Here is a 17521-nt window from a genome sequence, read left to right on the forward strand (position 1 = left end):
CTGATGACTCACATCAGGTGAGGACACATAGTTACATCTGGGGACTCCGTACCGGAGAAAGTCAGCATGCTGCCTGGGACATCGAGTAGATTGTGGGGGAAACACGCAAGCTGGAAGAGAGTGGAAAGACTGCCAGGAAGCGAGGATAGTCTAACAGAGAGGGTACAGGGAAAAGGATGAGCAGGGTTAACAAACTGACTAGGAGACGAGCAGACATACTGTGAGGAGAATAGGCATATGGAAATAAAACAGAGGAGAAGCGGCAGGCTGAGTCAGAGATTGGGTAGGCTGAGCACAGATCAAGTAGGCTTACTGGCGAGTGGGGGAAATAAACCGACTGGGAGGAGAGAAGGAAGGCTTTGATGAGAAATGGCCAAACTGAGAGGAGAGTGGCCACAGTGCAAGAATTAAGGGTAGGCTGGAGAGAGTTGGCTGAGGAGGTGAGCACGAAGAAGAAACAGACCGGGAGGACAGGGCTTCAGTGCTTAATTAAAAAGAAGAAAAAACAAGTATTGGCCACGTGGCCCGTGAAAGTGCTGCGCGACCTGCGGAAGTGAAATTGATCGCAATCAAAGACAGATGACGGCAGCGCGCGTGCACGCTCATGTGAACGCAAGCACTAGGCCAGCCAGTAGCACTTTGAAAACTCACATACTGAATGTCTCTCTGAACAGCAGATGCGCTGGCTTGGCAAAACCTAAAAAGTGCTCTGAGGAATACCAAAGTAAAATATCCTTGGAGTCACTACCTCCAATAAAACATCCCCAGTGCAAATAATAAGTTATGTTATGTAGTGTCTTTTATAGCACACGGCTACCCCAAGGGGTGTCCCGGCGCTTTGGCAAAGAGAACTGAGGAAGAAAACACAACACTGCTACTCGCAGAGGCCGCAGGAGATCATACAGAAAAAAGCCAGGTCTTCAACTCCTTTCTAAAAGAAAGGAGACTGTTGGCTTTCCTTAAGGAAACAGGAAGCTCATTCCAACCACGTGAAGCCAAATATCGGAAGGAGCGACCACCAAATCGGGCCAGTCTGATAGGCGGGACATCGGCTTTGGCTAGCAAGGCCGACCGTAGGGTCCTCCTTGGTGCATAAAAGGCCATGCGCTTCCCGATATATTTAGGGCCAATTGAATGAAGGGCCTTAAAAGCAAGGGTCAGGATCTTGAAGGTAATTCTTTTAGAGATAGGCAACCAATGCAATCTCTTGAGCAGTTCGGAGGCTTTTGCCCTCCGCGGAAGACCAAAAATGGCTCTTGCCGCCGAATTCTGCACAATTTGCAGACTGGCTAGCAGATATTTAGGCAGCCCTAGATAAAGGGCATTCGCGTAGTCCAATCGCGATCCTATTAGAGCCTGAACTACGATTTTTCTGTGTTGCAGAGACAGCAGCGGAAGAAACTTCCGAAGCATTTTCAGAATGCCAAAACATTTCCCGGACAACCCGATAATCTGAGGTCTGAAAGAAAGGCCGTCATCACACAACACACCAAGGTTTTTAGCTTTTACAGAGGCCGCATCAGGAGGAAACATATCCTGGGGCCACCAAATTTTCCAGCTGGGATCAGGCGAACAGCCGAAAAAAAGCAGCTCCGACTTGTCGGAGTTGCATTTCAGACTGTGCCGCCGAAACCAGTCAAAAACCGCACTCAGGCAGTCTTTCATCCTCCTACCATCAAAAACCTCTCCCTTCTTACACGTAAAAAGGAGCTGGGTGTCATCAGCATAGGATATGATCTGGGCACCGAAGGACTCCGCTACCGTCGCCAGAGGGGGCAATGTAGATATTAAAAAGGGTGGGGCTCAGGATGGACCCCTGAGGGACCCCCACCTCTAGCGGCGGCATTTCAGCGGAGAACGGAGGTGCCCAGACCACTTGTTGGCGGCCGGTCTAGAAGGATTTAAACCAGTCCCACACCGTCCCCCGAGGTGTGATGAATACACCTACTTATAAGTACAAGAATCCGTCCAAAAACAAGAACCAATCTTAAACACAAATGCCCATGGTCCCTAAAACGAGGCCTTCTTTAATTATAAGCACCCAAAGGTCATTAATTATAAGCACCAAGTCAAGAGTAAATCAGTTACACCAGGCACTTGAGGGTCCAGGCAACAATTATTATAAGGTACCTCCTCCGAGTTGCTATCACCTTCCAGCATAAAGATATTAGAAAAAGGTAGGCAATTTAGTTCGACTGCCCAAAGGCCATTACACTAATTATAATCCATCTAAGTTGCATGTCCATTTACCTTTGACACATTATCCTTTAAATATTGTAACTTAAGATGTGGACAATGAAATCCCTGCAGTCAGCTAAAAACCTAAAAATAAATTGTTTTTAGGCACGTTTGCTTTCTATTTATCCTCTTCATCAAATATCTAACTTAATTTTGTATAGCTAAGGTTTTAAACTGTTTTCTGGCAATGGCTGTGGTAACGCCTGCATTTTAGTGCTCAAAGTGATGATAAAAAAATTCTTTACAAAACAAATAAAGTATGTAAAGGTCATATGCGGGTCTGCACCTTCCTGAATAGCATCCGTGTTAGGTCTTTTAAATGGTCCTATGATATTTTAAACCATGCTTTTAAAGTTCTGTTTTTTAAGTAAAAATATGAACTAATTAAAAGGCCAGCTAAAGACATACATGTTTTAATTGTTCAAGATCATGGTAAACCTTTGGTCTTGGCTAGTGACAAACCAGAATTTCTTTTAAAACTGCTTTAAAGTCCATGATCTTAAACTGTTTAGTTCAGTTATTTAAGCAATTTACTATGTGGATCTGTTAATTGAATCTAGAAATTCTGGTTGTTTACCATGTCAGGCGGCTAACTTAACTACATGGGAGTGCCCAATGGCTCTCCTTCTGTTATGTAATGATTGGCCAGAGTCACACAGGTTCTGTCGCTGTGACTGATTGATGAGAGGATTGTGTGAAAGTTTGAGATGACCCCGCCTGCTTCTTGAATGAATAATGTGAATGAAGGTAAAAGGTAGCTCGATGTGCGACTGGACGGCATTTGACTCCTTTGGTGTAGTGGTTTGGTACATACGGTGGGGAGTAAGTCATTTTGCAGTTGTTTGTGTTGCTATTATATTCTGATGCAAGATGGCAAGTCAGTCCAAAATTAACATGACCTAAGCGACTAAAGGAAAAATAAACATCTGTTTGAAGTGCAGCTTGTTTGCCCAGTAGCAACTTTATGGTAGCTGCTTGTCAATATTTCCTGTATATCCCTGTGTTGAAATATGTAATTATCCCACTTCTCCCCACCCCAAACGTGTACAGTGCTGGCTACAGGGCTGTGTATGGTGCCTGTGTTTATCTTTGCTGCTAGCAGTTAATGGGCTGATGTTTCTCCTGCTCAGTTGCGCTAAGCATTAATTCTTTCAGTAGTTGGTGAGTGCAGGATGTCAAAGGTGTGCATGAGATCCTTTAGAAGTAAGCATTGGGCCCATTCCTGGCTTAGTAATCCTCTTATAATAAATAAAAAATAATAATGATTACTTTTGTAGTGGTCATTACCTCAGAGATGAAGGACTGTATTCATTTTCTCCACAGATTAAGGGGACTGAGCTAATTAATATATTGGTTCATGGATTCTTATACCGAATGGTTTCCCCTAGGCTATTGTGGGAGTACGTTTCGGTGTTTCCTGTTGTGGGTGCACTCATATTAAGTAATTGAAAGTCCTACAACATCCTTGGCTCAGTGAAAAGAAGTAATGTTTCCCCTTCCAATAGTGCAAGAAAGGTCAAAGATGGAAATGCTGATGAAAGAACTGGCTGTTCAATTTTTCTGGGCTACACCTGCCTGTTCAAATTTTCTGGGCTACATCTGGCTGTTAATCGCTTGTGAAACTTGCAACTACACTGGCACACACATATGAAATATAGATGGTAACCATAGCTGGTGTTTTCTTTCTTTCATTATGACCTACGAAGTGTTTTGCATTATTGTACTTTAGACCAGCAGAATATGGTTTCCCTCCCCCAGGTACACTGTACCACAAGCATTGTACATGTGTCCTCAATATGCATGCATAGTTCACAATTGTGTTTTCTTGAATTTCCAGATTGCTCTTGGCAAGTTCGTGCAAATGACCCCTACTTCTACAACCTACCAGAGTTTCAGAAAACAACGTATTTGTGCATAAAGAAGAGCAAATATTCAGTAAGATTACTTTTTTTCTTTGTACTAAAACCACGTGTCATACCTGTTTTTGACCAGAAACCCTGTTTCTCAATTATTGTATGTTTGGATGGTTTGTTATGGTCTATTTTACTTTAGCTGAATAACTTAGTGGCTCACAGTTCAAAGGTGTCATCTATTAAAAGCCAATAACTCAGACCATTACATGATTCTGCACCCCGACACATCCAGCAGTGATTCGTGCGTTATCAACCTCCTCACACCCCGTGCTCTAGTGTTGGTCTTCTATGAATGCAAACATTTGGAGGTTGTCCTTTGAGCCACCTCTCTGCCAAGCCATGGAATCATTTGAAAGCTAATCATCGACAAAGAATTTCCGATCTAGATTTCAGGAAAAATCTATATACCCATCTCGTCCAAAATTGACTTAGTGTTGTCCGTCTAACTGGTGTTGCAATTTAATGGCAGAACACCCTTAGTTGGGTAACCGTTGATCTCTGTAAATTATCATTCATCATTTAAATGTGGGACCATTAAGGATATCATTTAGATATTTAGAATATGTATCAAGGGAGTCCTACCTATCGAGTATTGTTTGCTCTAAAGAACTACCGGACAAGTTCATAAAATTCAGTCTGTGCTATTCCTTGGATGTACCCAGTATCTTAATGACAGATGTTGAGTAGTAGGTAATAGAAGATGAGCGAGCAGGAACCTCTGAAGTAGATCAGAGTTGTGTGTCATCCCAAACAAGTCTATTAAATGATCACGATTGAGTAAAACTACCTCTGCCTTACGTATGTGCACATGAAGCGGTAGCGCAATAAACGCCACATGGTTAATTTGTTACAGCTTTAAAGAGTAATTTCCTTGGCACCAAACAGCATGCAGCAGCCTCACAAATGCTACTAGATATAATGCTGCCACCGAGCGTACCAAGGTCCTCCATGTCGTTTGAATGGGAGGCTATGGAAGGTTCTCTACCTTAGATCACAGAACACATAAGGTTCTTGTTGCCCAGGAGCTGTATGAGGGTAGTCTCTTCTACAGATCCTCACTTGGGGGCGGGGGGGGAGGAAGGGGGGGGAAGGCAGGGGGGTTGCGGGTTGGGCGCAATACACTTGCAGCCAAAGAGCCTCATATTTAGTAGAAAAGTCAGTTGATTTTACTGAGATTCCTAAGGAAATGTATAGCCTGAAGTGTGCCAGATTCTGGATCTGCATACTTATGGTACAATTGTCTCTCCAATGTATGCAATTGTATCTCTCACCAAACATTTTGTACTGGTCTACTCCCACCTTAGAATTGGCTGTTCCTGCAACACATTGATTGTCTACCTAATGCATCACCAGAGGAAGACGCTCCTAGATGCACTAAATCATGACCTGAAATGCAAAGCAAATATGAGGCCAAACCACCAGCTTCTTCGAACAGCTATCAGGCTGGCAAAAAAAATCAAAGGCGCAATCCTACACATCATCCAGGACCCACAATTGTAGGGTTGTTGGAAATGCCAGCCTATTCAAAAAAATGTCCACCAGTGGCTTTCTATGTTAATATTTAATGGTTAGGTTTTAAGGTCTTTAACAACTGAACTAAATTCTATTTTTTATTTATGTTAACAAAGAATCCTTAAACAAAACTTGATGGAAGAGAACGTTCCCTACCTCTTTTCTGGTTGTGTAACCTTTAGGTCAATCCCACAATTGGTAAACTACACCAGACAATGCCAGATAGTGTTTCAACCTATATTTATTATTAAAGTGATGAGGAGGGTGTTGATGCATGAATTGTTTCTCTTGTGCCAGACTACTTGTGCCATGTTGTCCAGAGTTTATTCGTTCTAGTATCTGGGACCACATTGTTTGTATCAATTATTCACCCAGGTCCCAGCGACTTTCTGGGTTAACCCGTGTTTTTACAGCATGTTGTCCAGAGTGTCACAGCTTACCTTTAAGCTTCAGAGTTATCCATTCTTGCTAGCAGACTGAGTTCCACATACTCTTGAGAATGTTATCAATCCTTTCCCCATGTTCGGCTTGCACTAGACAATGCATCTTTTTGTGAATGTATAGAGACGAGAGAGAGATCACACCAATTGCTATCTTTTTAGGGTTTTTTCCAACATTTGTATCCGTTGTTGGGGGACCTGTTCCAATATGTCAACCTCTGAACCACATACACTAAAACCAAATTGTTTACTGTTCATTCAACCCAAAATGTGCTTTGTGTGAACCTAACCACACACTTTATCTCCTTGCCCTCATTAATGTGATTGAACTGGATTGCTCCAAGTTACATTATTGATCTTTATTTGTAATCGATTGTGAAGTTGCACATTTGTTTTATTTTAAGCGACTATTTTCCCTTTTTGCAAAGGTCTAAAAAAACTGTAATAATTCTTCTGTATTGCAGTCTTTCATGTCAGTAGGAGTTTTCGCATTTACATATTTGGGAATCTGAAACTCAATAAAAAGCTCTGAAGTAATATAACAATTCTGTATAATCAATAACATATTCAGTTTTTATACTAAATTACCAACCCCTCAGCCAACTCCAACGACATCACTCCCTCTCAAACCCTTTGCGACTCCCTAGCCTCGTTCTTCCACGACAAAATCGCAGACATCCACAACAGCTTCGACAACCAACCCGGAGACAAACGCCCCAACAATTCTGCCGTACCCTCACCCCCCTTGAACATCCTCAACGACTGGAACCCTATCTCCACCGAGACACCATCCGCCTGATGAACTCCATTCAGTCTGGTTCCCCGATAGACCCATGCCCTCACCATATCTTCAACAAAGCAGACTCCATCATAGCACCACACCTCCGGGGCGTCATCAACTGCTCCCTCAACTCCGCCACCTTCCCGGAAAGCTGGAAACACGCCGAACTCAGCGCCCTTCTGAAAAAACCCACAGCTGACCCCACCGAACTCAAAAACTACGCCCCATCTTGCTCCTACCATTCCCGGCCAAAGTCATCGAGAAAGCTGTCAACAACCAGCTCGCCGCCTTCCTCGAAACCAACAAATCCCTCGACTCCTCACAGTCCGGCTTCCGAGCAAAACACAGCACTGAGACCGCACTCATCGCAGCAACAGACGACATTCGAACTCTACTGGACAATGGAGACACAGTCTCCCTCATCCTCCTTGACCTCTCCGCAGCCTTCGACACAGTCTGTCATAGCACCCTCCTACAACGCCTCAAACATCGGAATCCAAGGAAAAGCACTGGAATGGATCACCTCGTTCCTTACCGGAAGAACTCAGAGAGTCCGCCTCCCACCATTCAAGTCAGAGGCCACTGAAGTCATTTGCGGCGTGCCACAAGGATCTTCACTCAGCCCCACCCTCTTCAACGTATACATGAGCCCCCTCGTGACCATCGCACGCCAACACAACCTCAACATCATCTCCTACGCTGACGACACTCAACTGATCCTCTCACTCACCAAAGACCCGAACACCGCCAAAACCAACCTACATGAAGGAATGAAAGCAGTAGCCGAGTGGATGAAGCACAGCCGTCTGAAACTGAACTCAGACAAAACAGAAGTCCTTATCTTAGGTACCTCCCCCTCCGCCTGTGATGACTCTTGGTGGCCTGAGGCCCTTGGAAAAGCACCCATCCCAACGGACCACGCACGGAACCTAGGCGTCATCCTGGACTCCTCACTCTCGATGAACAGACAAGTCAACGCCGTTTCATCATCCTGCTTCAACATTCTTCGCATGCTCAAAAAACATTTCGCTGGATCCCCACCGAAACTAGAAAAACGGTCACCCACGCACTGGTCACGAGCCGCCTGGACTACGGTAACACCCTATACGCTGGTACCACCGCAAAACTTAAAAAAACTCCAACACATCCAGAACGCATCAGCCAGACTCATACTAGACATCCCGCGTAAAGACCACATTTCTAGCCACCTGAAAAACCTCCACTGGCTCCCCGTCAATAAGAGGATAACATTCCGCCTCCTAACCCATCCACACAAAGCACTTTACGAACTTGGACCCGAATGCCTCAACACTCGACTTTCCTTCTACACCCCCTCCCACCAGCTACGCTCCTCCAACCAAGCCCTTGCTACTGTACCTCGCATCAACAAAACAACCATGGGAGGAAGATCCTTCTCCTACCTGGGTGCTAAAACCTGGAACTCACTTCCCATTCACCTTCGCCTCACTCAGAACCACCTACATTCAGAAAGCAACTTAAAACTTGGATATTCGACAAATAATTCCCCACCCCTCTTCAAGCGCCTTGAGACCCTCTGGGTATGTAGCGCGCTATATAAATTATTTGACTTGACTTGACTTGAATCCCCTGAATAGTATTTATTTAACTTCTATCTTATGTTGCTGAATACTACTACGATTCAGGTTTGAGTTCTACAATACAAACCACAAATACTCAACTTCGTTTGAGAGAAACTTTTTTTAAAAGGTCTGGAGCTCCAGCACTCTTAATGCAGCACTCACCTGAGCTTTACATGTACTAAACTTGCACAATTTAGAATCTCAATTCATAGTGTGTAATCTGTGAATAAACCTGGTCCTGTGGAGCAATGCTCAGGTGTTCCTAAGACGAGTACTGCATTGCCATCAATGCTGAGCCTCTGTTCTTTTTCTTCTCTGAGAAACTATTTTACACGCTAGAGACTGCAGGTCATCAGCACTAAATTAGATCCTAAAATAAAGGGTATGCCCAGAAAACATTTACTATTTAAAATGATACTTCTTTCGTCTTCCCCATCAATGTACTTGCTGCAACAAAATAGGTTAGATAAGAGAATGAGTAGGGCTAGGAATTATGAAGATTAACAGAAAGATAATCGAAGAATTAGGATTTATCACAGTTCTTAACTGTACTGTGAGGCCCGGAGTGAGCAAGAGAATTAATGCTAACTAACCTGTGCATTGAATGTGTCAAAGTAGAATTGGGGTAAAATAATTGTTCTTCATATAGTTAGTAAAATGTCCAGATATGTTGGACTAAAGTTGATTGAAATGTTATCTGGAAACACTCACGTATGTTATTTTTTTTTTAAATAGGGAAATGCAATTAAGACTTCCAAATACAACCCAATCACCTTCTTACCCATGAATTTATACGAACAGTTTAAGAGAGCAGCCAATGCTTACTTCCTTGCCCTGCTTATTCTCCAGGTAAGTTGTTGATACAGACACACAGTAGGTAATTGCTTTGATTTCAGAAACTGTATCTTCCCAGTAGACAAAATTGCCCCGAATGATTTAATAGTAAGGTATAGAGTATTTTTCACAAGAGACTGTGGTGTCCGGAAACTTATGATGAAAGTATGCACAACCCCTCATAATCGATATCACTGGTGTGTAGCATGTGCTGTATGTCAGAGATGTTTCTGTTTTTTATCTTGTGCAGAGAAGTAGACATAAGCGTAATGGTACTTGTTGTAAAGGCATTCTCCAATAAAAACACTTTATGATATTTAGTTTTATGAGAACTAAAACAATTTTTGAAAGGGAAATTATAATGATACTTTTGATTTATTATTAGAAAGAGCTCTTGTATCCACATCGGTATCTTGAAGCTAAAGAACACTGAGATCAGATAGAAAATGAAAACTCAGGTCATGACTCCGTAATAACATTTTTAAAAGGCTAGAAATCTGTAATAGAATAAATGCATTTTAAGAGTTTTTGTAAAGGTGAGGTGGAATTGACTCGCTTTAAGGTATAACAGAAGGTTATTCCAGTGGAGGGTCAAGCAGACGAAGAGACTGACTTCCTAGCTGGCAACACCTATGGCAGTAGAACCAAAGTAAGAGCAAGGAATTAAAGCCTTGGCTCTTATGTGATTTGTAGGGACTAAAATGTTTGCGGAAACCAGATTTCCCCCTTGCATAGTATACTATTGGGCATAAAGCTGAGCACCTTATATTTAGTTGTCTGCCAGTCCTAGCGACTCGCAGTTGAATTTAGCTTCATGTAATCTGAGTGGATATTACAGTGGTCAATTTAGATGCTACTTTAGCGTGGAGTAATTGTGGGGAGAATGGAAAGATTTTTTCTAGGAGCTTTAAAGTGTGGAAGTAGACAGATGAGCCTGCATATACCTGCACTGTGAAGGCAGTGCTTGTCTAGGATAATCCCAAGAGGCCACGCTTAATCTGCAGGCAGAGGAACAGTGTCCATGGCCAAAGGCACTTCTGCCATCAACCTTTGTCATTGCGTATCACAGAAATGTTGATTTTGATTTTTTTCAGTTTAAGAAACTTCCCTGACGGGACCCCAAGCAAACTTTCGTTCGGGTTGGTTGTTTGCTGTCTTTTATGGTTGGTGATAAAGGTAGATGGTGAATTGTGTACGCTGTGCATAAATCTAGTTGCAGCATTCTAGAAGTAGGCAAAACCAAAGGGGGTGATGGACGGAGTGTTGAACATTGCAAGCACTCACCCCCGTTAACTGATCTACTGATCTGGGTTTAATCCATCATCATTCTTTGCCTCACTGCGCTACCCCATTTCAGACATGGCCATATGCAAATCAGTCTGACCCTGTGCCTCATGGGAACTGTCAAGCCTGAACTGCCAAGCCATGTCTTCCCTGGACCGTAGACAAGCATCCTGGGACCGGTTTCGGGTTCATCAGCCAGGCTATCTTAAACCCAGTGGCAAAGTGAGCAAGGGATCCACGTCTGGGCATATCCTTCCAATTTAGGGCGACAAAGCAAAACCAAAGAGGATGATGGACGGAGTGTTGAACATTGCAAGCACTCACCCCCAGTCAACTGATCTGGGTTTAATCCATCATCATTCTTTAGCTCACTCTGCCACCCCAGTTCAGACATGTCCATTAGCAAACAAGGCTTCAGTTGTTTAAAGCGTACGAGTTTTCATCTAGCAAAATACATGATTTGTGTGATTAAATTATCGGGGAGACCTTAGATTATAGCTTTCCTGATCTTTGGAACCTACAACAAGAGTCAGCAGTTGTTGTACTGGGGGAAGGGTCAGTGCGAGTCCCAGGAGGTAGAATAGAAGAAATCTTTGTTGCTAAGGCTATGTCCATCACAGACTGATTCTGGCAACCAGCCCGACTCGCCAATGGCACGCTGCTGTCAATTGGCTTTACTTCTGATGCAGCAAAAGAAAATAGCAGTATGTTCTCTCAGAAGGCTATGCGCTTGACTGTTTTCCTATGAAGCATTAGGCACCCTAACTCTCAGTAGGGTGGTGGCTGATCATTTTGAGGTTGGTTTTTTATTGTTCCGTTTTAAATTTTGACGAAGGGTTCAAGCCATGCCATTCTTATATCTTATGGATCAGGGCTGTAGATTATCCTGCATGAAAAACTGTGGGAACCTTGCTGAAGCATTCCTAGGGGTAAGCAGTACCTCGTCCCAGCTGTAGAGCCTTTCTACTTTGCAACAGTCTCTGCCAGAGGAAAGAAGCATACACCTGCTGCCTGGCTGAAAATGAAAGGATCATTTATTATGTTTCAATATTGGAGTTGTGGACCCTTTTACCCGAAAGCTGCCTCAAATCGTTGAGAAAAATCAGAGCTTTGGTAGCTGTAGTGCCTCCACACCTCAGTCGAGCAAGATTTGCCAAATTAATTTTAAAGTCTCATGGAAATAACAGCTTAAGTGCTCAAAGAAACCCTCAATCAATCAATCCAGCGTTTATTAAGCGTAGACTACTTGAAGGTCTCAAGGCGCTGGGGGTAGCAGGCCCCAGTGCCTCGGGGGGAGGGGTGGGAGTGTAAGTTGAAGAGCCAGGTTTTGAGGTTTCTTAGAAGGTGGGGAGCACTGCTGTCTGTCTCAGGTGGAGCGGAAGCGCGTTCCAGGCCTTGGCTGCGAGGAAGGAGAAGGAGTGGCCTCCCGATCTGGTTTTTCTGGTGCGTGGGACCACTGCATAGTGGAGCTGGGCTGATCACAGGGTTTTTTGGAGTGCGTGGAAATGAAATCTGCTAAGGTAAGCTGGTCCGGTGTCGTTAAAGGCCCTGTGTACATGTGAGAGCATCTTGCAGATGACTCTTGCTTCAACAGGGAGCCAGTGCAGTGTGCGAAGGTGCTCGGAGATGTGGCTGTGTTTTGGCAGGTTGAGGACCAGTCTTGCGGCGGCGTTCTGGATATTCTGAAGCTTGCGGGTGAGGTTTTTGTTTATTCCGGCATAGAGTACATTGCCGTAGTCTAGTCTGCTGGTGACCAAGGCGTGCATGACAGTTTTTCTGTGTTCTGGGGGATCCATTTGAAAGTCTTACGTAAGCAGTAGGACATGACTGAATTGATCTGGAGGTCCATTTTGAGCTCTGAGTCCAGGATGATTCCAAGGTTGTATGCGTGGTCCGTGGGGGTGGGGGTTGTCTGAGGGCGGGAGGCCACCAGTTGTCTTTACAGACTTTGGGGTTTGGTCACATAAGTAATTCCGTTTTGTTGGTGTTGAGATGAAGGCAGTTGCTTTTCATCCATGTGGCAACAGCTTCCATGCCTTCTCGGAAGTTGTCTGGTGGTGTCGGGTAAGTTGGTTGGGGAGAGGATGAGTTGGGTGTCGTAAGTGTATGACACTGTTGAGTCCGTAGGATCTGATGATGTTGGCAAGCGGCACCATGTAGACGTTGACGAGGGTCGGGCTGAGGGAGGATCCCTGGGGGACTCTGCAGGGGTTTGGAGTATGGTGCGATGTGAAAGAGGGGAGTCTGACTCGTGTGTTTTGGCAGAGAGGAAGGAGTTAACCCTGTTATTCTTTCAAATGCCTGTTTTGGAATAAGATAGAGCATCATATTGGCACATCCTAGCTAACACTAAGAAAACAACTGTTCAAGAAATGGCTGTTTGGTGTCGTTCTCCAAAATAAGACAGAAGACTTATTGAGCAGAGAATCAAATCATTCAGTTGATTTCAACCCATTTTGAGATGAACTTTGAATAAAAACATATGAAGGTGTAACTAATATTTAAACATTAGGTGTTAGACCTGGCATTAATGGCATAGTCCCACCCCCCTAACTTTTTGCCTTTAACCCTCCTGTTTTGTGGACTTCGTTTTTGCTGGCTTTAGGACGCTGCATACTTAACTGCTAGCCAGTGCTACATGACTTGTGTTCTCTCCTCCAAACATGGTAAAATTGGCTTATGCCTAATTGGCATATTAACTTGTAAAGTGACACTACCTATGCCCGGTGCCTGTTAACTAAATTAGACTAGTGGGCCTTCAGTACTAATTATGCCACCCACTTAAGAAGCCATTGAGATATGTCTCTGGTCTGTCACTGCAGCCTATGAATTCAGTATTAAACTGGCATTCCTACCTGGCAAAATAAACGTCTTGCCAGGCCCAAACCTTCATTTTATTACACAGAAGTCATCCCTAACATAGTCTTTAGACAGCCCAGGGGGCAAGGTGCAGTGCATTTTAAAAAGTTGTACATATTCTTATAAGTTTTATGTGTCCTGCTAATGAAAAAAAATCTATATGTATTTTTTATGAAATTGGAGTCTTAATAGAAACCAGTTTGTTTGGTGTCTTTGGAATTGTAATGAATACTCCTCTTATGGTAAAGCCCGGTTTTAAATTACAGTTTTGAAAATGCCACTTTTAGAAAGCTTGCATTTTCCTGCCTGCTGTCTGTTTCTGGGTCACATGGCTTGATGTAGACAGCTGCACACAATAGAAGGCATAGGTGTACTTGGATGGGCCATAATCAGCAGGATAGGAGGGCCTAATTGTCTAATGGAAAGTACAGGTAGCACATGAACTTGCGTGGACACAATGTGGCCAGTGGGTAATATTTCTAGATGTCCGGTATGGTGAGTGCGTGATCACTGCGTATCCTGATTGGCTATATGTTAATTGTGGCATCTGATTTCATGATTTTTTTAGGAGCGCGCATACCCCTCCAGCCATGTGTGTTTTATTCGGGCCAGTTTCCCTGGACCATTTTCGTGGTGATTCACCTATCTGTGTGATTGATGTGAATGAATGTATAATTTTTCATTTTAGCATCGACTTTTTCCATATTAACCATTATCAGCATGGTCGCCACCTCTAAGTTGTGTGTGTGTGTGTGTGATACATATTTGCTCTTCATATCACACATGCATTTTCTTAGAGATGTAAACCTTCCTCTTTCTGGATTTAATTGTGACCTTGGAAGGATAGAATTCTGAGTTAGCCTTGCTAGGAATGCACATCGCAATAGAGAAGCGTTTAACTCCTAGAGCCATCTTGACTGCAATAAAAGGCTGTATGGGCCAGAGTCTGGGGATAATGGGAAAAGGGAAGGCAATGTATGCATTGGTGGACTTACTGAGCTGAGCATACAGGAGTCTTACAGGACTTCATTAGAGTCAAAAAATATTTGGCACCATTAAGCATGCAATCCTCACCCTAATGCCCCACCCCATAATAGCATCACCACAAACCATGTTTCTTCCCTTCATCATTACCAGAGCCATCCTTGCTTTGTACTCTGTTCCGGGTCTTCCCCTCACACAAGTGCCTTTACAGTGTCAGCTATGCTCGGCATGAGTAAGTGTGGATCATGGCTGGCACACCCTGTGACCAGGAGTGTCCTAGGGTAACTATTACTCAGTAAAGTGAATCATATATTGTGACAGCCTTTAAACCTGTTCCCAGCCCAGAGTCCTCGAACACACTAGTTCCTATGTGTGCATACTAACTACATTTATCGGTCTCATGTTACCTTAAGCAGGGGCAGTGTGTTGGCCAATTCGAATTAATTTTCTCACCCTTTGTACCTGTGTTGTTAATGAGTGTTCAAACTTAGTTCAATAGAAACGTTTTTTTTTTATAAATCTTTTAGGCTATTCCGGAAATCTCATCTGTGTCCTGGTCCACAACCTTGATACCTTTGTTGCTGGTGCTTTCGATAACTGCCATCAAAGATCTTGTCGACGACATTGTAAGAAGCTTTTTGTCAATGTTTGTCAATGTTTACAAACTGCTTTGTGCATAAAGTTATGTTGTGATATATTGAATTTTTTTTAATTCACAATGTAGACAACAAACTTTTTTTTTTTTGTGTAATACACCTTCAGGCCCGTCATCGAATGGATAATGAAATCAACAACCGGTCGTGTGAAGTTATTGCGGATGGCAGGTATAAACCTTTTTGCTGGTTTCCCTACTGTGTTATGAAACATTGGTGTCCATACGGACCTGATCATTTGTCTGTGCATAATTTCTAGACACATCTTTTTGGAACACTAGAACTGTGTGCCCTGTAGCGGATTTCTAAATCAGAAACACATTTTAGAAATTAATCAGCTACTTGAGTTTATTACATGATTACTTCCTCTTAGAGGGAAGAGTGTGTTTAAGGGAGACCTTCATACAACCTACATGATAGGGTAAGGACTGGGTATTTACTGATTTCCGCCAATGCGTTATTCTTTCAGACTATATTGAATATCTCAATATGCAGCAGCAACACCTTAAACTGCAATTGTTACAAAATGCTGAAACCAGACTTCTGTCAGGCATATCTAAATTTAAGTCGTTAAAAACTGAAATCAGAAAGCTCCATTGGCTCATGGTACTGGCTCACTTCTTCTCAGGCAGAGATTGAAATGGTATATTCCCATTAGAACACTTGGTTCTCTGGGAACCAAGACCCTGGTGGTTCCCAAATTGAAGAGAACCAACTGGGGGGGCCGTAGCTTCTTTACCTGAACAGCCTATGCCTGGAATCTGCTCCCCTCTCACATACTTTCCTCCTCCCAACCTGATCACTTTCAGGAAGGATTTGAAAACATGGCTATTTAACAGATAGGTCCAGTATTGTCTTAGTCCTCTTTTTGTCAGTTGTTGTTGAGCAAGTGCTAGGACACCTTCGGGTAACCATTGCACTCAAGTCATATAACATAACATGACTAGGCCCCAACACCTGCAGCAAAAGACCATTTTTATATTCTAATCTAAGTTTAAACAAGCATTGATAAATGCTTCTTCACCCGTCTTTTGATAGTGATATAAATGTGTTTTCGAAAACCACTGGATGCTATTGATTTTGCCTGCTCTGGGGTTCAGGATGCACATGGTTATAGCCTGTGTTTGTGTTGGTGCTTTAACACTGTAGTGTGTGACTGTAGTGTTGCTGTAAAGTTGTAGATGTCAAGTTATAGTGCTGGGGCATTAAAGCTGTAGAGATTTAGCGTCTGAGATGTAGCATTGAACCGATTCAGTTGTTTTGTCGGAGAAGTAGAATTATAGTGTTGGGGCTCTAACCTGTGAGGAGCTGGAGCTCTAGGGCCAGATGTAGAGTTGTAGTGTAGGAACTGTAGTTTTGTAGATGTAATGTTGGATGAGCAGAATATGTATTGTTGTGGAGTTGTATTGTTGTGGAGTTGTATTGTTGTGGAGTTGTATTGTTGTGGAGTTGTATTGTTGTGGAGCTGTTCTGAAGTAGAAGCTATATTGTTTTTGAGCGGGAGCTGTTGTGGAGGAGGATCTGTAGTGTTTGAATTGTAGTCCTGGAGCAGTTGTGTAGCAGTGTGTGGCAGTAGTGTTGGTACTAGAGCCTTAGTATTGTAGCAGCTGCCGCAGTAGCGTTGGGGGTCTGGAGCAGTTGTAATATAGAGCTGCACTGCTGTAGGGCTGGAGCTGTACTGTTATGAATTGGAAGCAGGGGGGGGCGGCCACTCCACTTATCATAGCGCGGGGACACGCCGGTGGCGTAACCAGGTGCTCTACAAATGTCCAATAAGGTATAGGGCTGTGGTTGTGTGCTGCTGTAGTGCCACTGGGCCTATTCATTTTGTCTCACTTTATCTCCTTACTCTACAACTCAGATTAATTTACTTGGTCCTCCAATCGATCTTAAATCGTGCCGAGAGGGTTATAGGGGATCTAATCCAGTTATCCAATGAGGGCCATGCATTAGATAACTGACCTATAAACTTGTAATTAAATTCATATTCAGAACTTTCAAAACTATGCTATACAAATACAGGAATATTATAGCTAGACCAAATCTGAAGAAATCCAGTCAGACTAGAATCATGCAAACAATAATTCTGTTAGAGCTATGCAAAATAGTAACATGAAAATCTGTTGACCAGAGACGTCTCTGTTAGAATTCCCATCCCTCATTATTACTACATTGTAATGCACAATCAATTATTGGAGACAAGTCATGGAAAGACAAACCGGATTGAGTTAAGATATGGTTTTAAATGCAGATTTTAGAATAGTAAATAAATCCATGTCGGAGTTTACATTTAGAAATGCAGAATAATCAAATTATCTCTTGTGGCCCATTAATTACCAAAGTTATAGAAATGTTCAGGAAACAGCGTGAATCATATCAGTTCATTAGTTCTCTCCCAGTGAGGGATGGGAGTCTGGGAATA

At 43.1% G+C, this 17521-nt stretch overlaps 1 protein-coding gene across 2 annotated transcripts in view; it reads left to right on the forward strand.

Moving 5' to 3' along the window:
• The window catches only part of LOC147668707 (phospholipid-transporting ATPase IC-like), a 515423-nt gene that overhangs the window by 204064 nt on the left and 293838 nt on the right, over positions 1-17521 (forward strand). For both annotated transcript variants that reach the window (XM_086948491.1, XM_086948490.1), the window contains exons 3-6: positions 4076-4173; positions 9221-9334; positions 14974-15072; positions 15209-15270. In XM_086948491.1, the coding sequence (XP_086804617.1) occupies positions 4076-4173; positions 9221-9334; positions 14974-15072; positions 15209-15270 (373 nt within the window). The remainder of the gene's footprint in view (positions 1-4075; positions 4174-9220; positions 9335-14973; positions 15073-15208; positions 15271-17521) is intronic.

This window comes from Lissotriton vulgaris, unplaced genomic scaffold (assembly GCF_964263255.1).
Source record: "Lissotriton vulgaris unplaced genomic scaffold, aLisVul1.2 SCAFFOLD_736, whole genome shotgun sequence".
NCBI lineage: Eukaryota > Metazoa > Chordata > Amphibia > Caudata > Salamandridae > Lissotriton > Lissotriton vulgaris.